This window comes from Prosopis cineraria, unplaced genomic scaffold, assembly GCF_029017545.1.
Source record: "Prosopis cineraria cultivar Desert tree isolate PC_DT_omini unplaced genomic scaffold, ASM2901754v1 PC3, whole genome shotgun sequence".
Classification (NCBI taxonomy): domain Eukaryota; kingdom Viridiplantae; phylum Streptophyta; class Magnoliopsida; order Fabales; family Fabaceae; genus Prosopis; species Prosopis cineraria.
The window spans coordinates 33,742,187-33,744,260 of NW_026555334.1; the positions used below are offsets into that span (position 1 = coordinate 33,742,187).

A 2,074-nucleotide genomic window follows, 5' to 3' on the forward strand; every position below is an offset into this window, starting at 1 on the left:
ATACTAATTAATATTATTATATTTAATTTAATTTAATTTGGTGTATTGAAATTGAATTTCATACGATTTAAAAAATATCAATGTAAAATATAAAATTCATATTAAAATTAGTTCTCCTTATTCATATATTTATAAAATATCACATCCTTTATAAATAATACAGATATTTACACAATTGTACATGGGATTTTTTATATTTACTTTATATCATTATCTTAACTGTAATTAAACGAATAAAATATTTTAACGAATGAATCAATTTTTTTTTCTTTTGCCAGCATCGAATGGATCATATATGATTGTTATTAAAAAGTAAATAAGGAGGTATTTATTGAAGTATGTTTTTAAAAATTAAATTAGTGGGTAAAGGCAGCATGAATGCAACAAAAGTAAATGATTTCAACAAATTAAATTTATTCTTGTATATTACTTTTAAAAAAAAAAATCTCCTTTTGAATAGGTATGGTGTTTTACTTGGTCGCGGGATCTCAATAAAAGCATGCTGGAGCACAACCACCACCTGCACCAGAGTCAGAGTTCACCATAGGTATATCAACTTCATATACCTGAAAATCCTTCAGAATCTGATCATCCATAACCGACGCATGACTATGTATTATTATTACCTGGCTTATGATGACAATTAAAGGAGGCTCGAACAAGGCCTGCGCTGCATGTAAGTATCAGAGAAGACGATGCACAAAAGAGTGCCCTTTGGCTCCTTATTTCCCTGCAGATCAACCTAAAAAGTTCAGCAATGCTCACCGTTTGTTTGGAGTCGCCAACATCAAGAAGATTCTGGATCAGGTAGAACCCAGGAAAAGAGATGAAGCCATGACATCTATTATCTTTGAATCCGATATGCGAGAAAAGTTTCCTGTTCTGGGTTGTTTAGGCCTCACATGGAACTACAATAATCAGATACTCGCGGCCATGGAAGAGCTGCGTTATCTGAAACTCAGGCTTGCCATTCACAAACAACAATTGCACTGTCATGTTTCTCATCAAATCTCTCCTTCTCATCCAGTAACAGAATCAATGCCTTTTAGTACAGATACCTTGTCCGTGTCGAACTATTTGCAATATAATATTAATCTCAATAACAACCAAGTTGTTACCTTTGATGGTGGAGGTGGAAGTGAAGTGTTTGGTCTTCAACAATCCTTCAGTTCCATGGCTGTACCATCATCTGATTTCATAGCCAACCAACCAGAAATGGGCACGGTTGAATATGAAGATATTAATCCTTATAATGTAATGGTAGATGACAGGCAATTATTTATCGAATACAGAGAAGAACCATGTGAGTCAAGGTGCGTACGTGGATATTTCACCTTTGCTACATATGTTTTTTAAAATTTTATCGTTTTTTTTGGTGATATTTGAACTACTATTAAATATGAATATGATGTTATTGGGCAGTAAGGAATCATCACTGACAGAAGCAAAGTGTCATCATATTGAGCGTGGTTCTGAGCTTAAGAGTGCAGCAGCATACATGGGTCTCACAAGTGTGAAAGGATGATTGATTCGGTCGTGGATGGGGAATAGCATTGATTTTTAATCAATCATATACAGATCGATCACTTTTTATGTTTTCTGTGCCTACGCACGTCATGAATCTGTTGCCTCACCTTGTTTTGTCAGTGCATCACTTTATCTTTCATCTTCCAAACATATGAAAACAATTACTTCTTTTATTATATCAATAAGATGATAGCATGCTACTGTTCTTTTAAAGATTTGAAACGTTCAAACGATTGAGGGTAAGTTATTTTTGTATCTCTTAAAAGTGGGAATTAATGGCAATCAGATTCTTGACAAATTTTTTTAAAAAAAGTAAGTTACAAAGACCGATTCAAATAAGTACAAATTCAGGGGCACTAATTACAAATAAAAAATTTAAATTTTAAATCTAACTCTTAATAAAGGTGAGCAAAACTAAACTAAAACCGAAAATCAAATAAAATCAAATTGAGCTTGATCTATTTAATTTAATCTATTCGGTTATTTAATTCGATTTGGTTTTTTATTTTAGAAAATCTTGATGGTTTGCAAATTCTAAAATTAAATA

The 2,074-nt window shown here is 32.2% G+C and overlaps 1 protein-coding gene across 1 annotated transcript; it reads left to right on the plus strand.

The window, feature by feature from the left end:
- Positions 1-588: 588 nt before the first annotated feature.
- On the plus strand, positions 589-1,624 carry LOC129305015 (LOB domain-containing protein 27-like). The gene is made up of 2 exons (XM_054944913.1): positions 589-1,313; positions 1,423-1,624. Exons 1-2 carry the CDS (start codon positions 634-636, stop codon positions 1,523-1,525), a joined length of 783 nt encoding a protein of 260 aa, XP_054800888.1. The 5' UTR covers positions 589-633; the 3' UTR covers positions 1,526-1,624.
- Positions 1,625-2,074: the final 450 nt, after the last annotated feature.

Bases quoted from the DNA above. Each gene is read 5' to 3' on its own strand.
- LOC129305015 (XM_054944913.1), top strand. From the start codon at position 634: ATGATGACAATTAAAGGAGGCTCGAACAAGGCCTGCGCTGCATGTAAG. The intron at 1,314-1,422 runs GTGCGTACGTGG...GTTATTGGGCAG, and splicing joins GAAGAACCATGTGAGTCAAG to TAAGGAATCATCACTGACAG.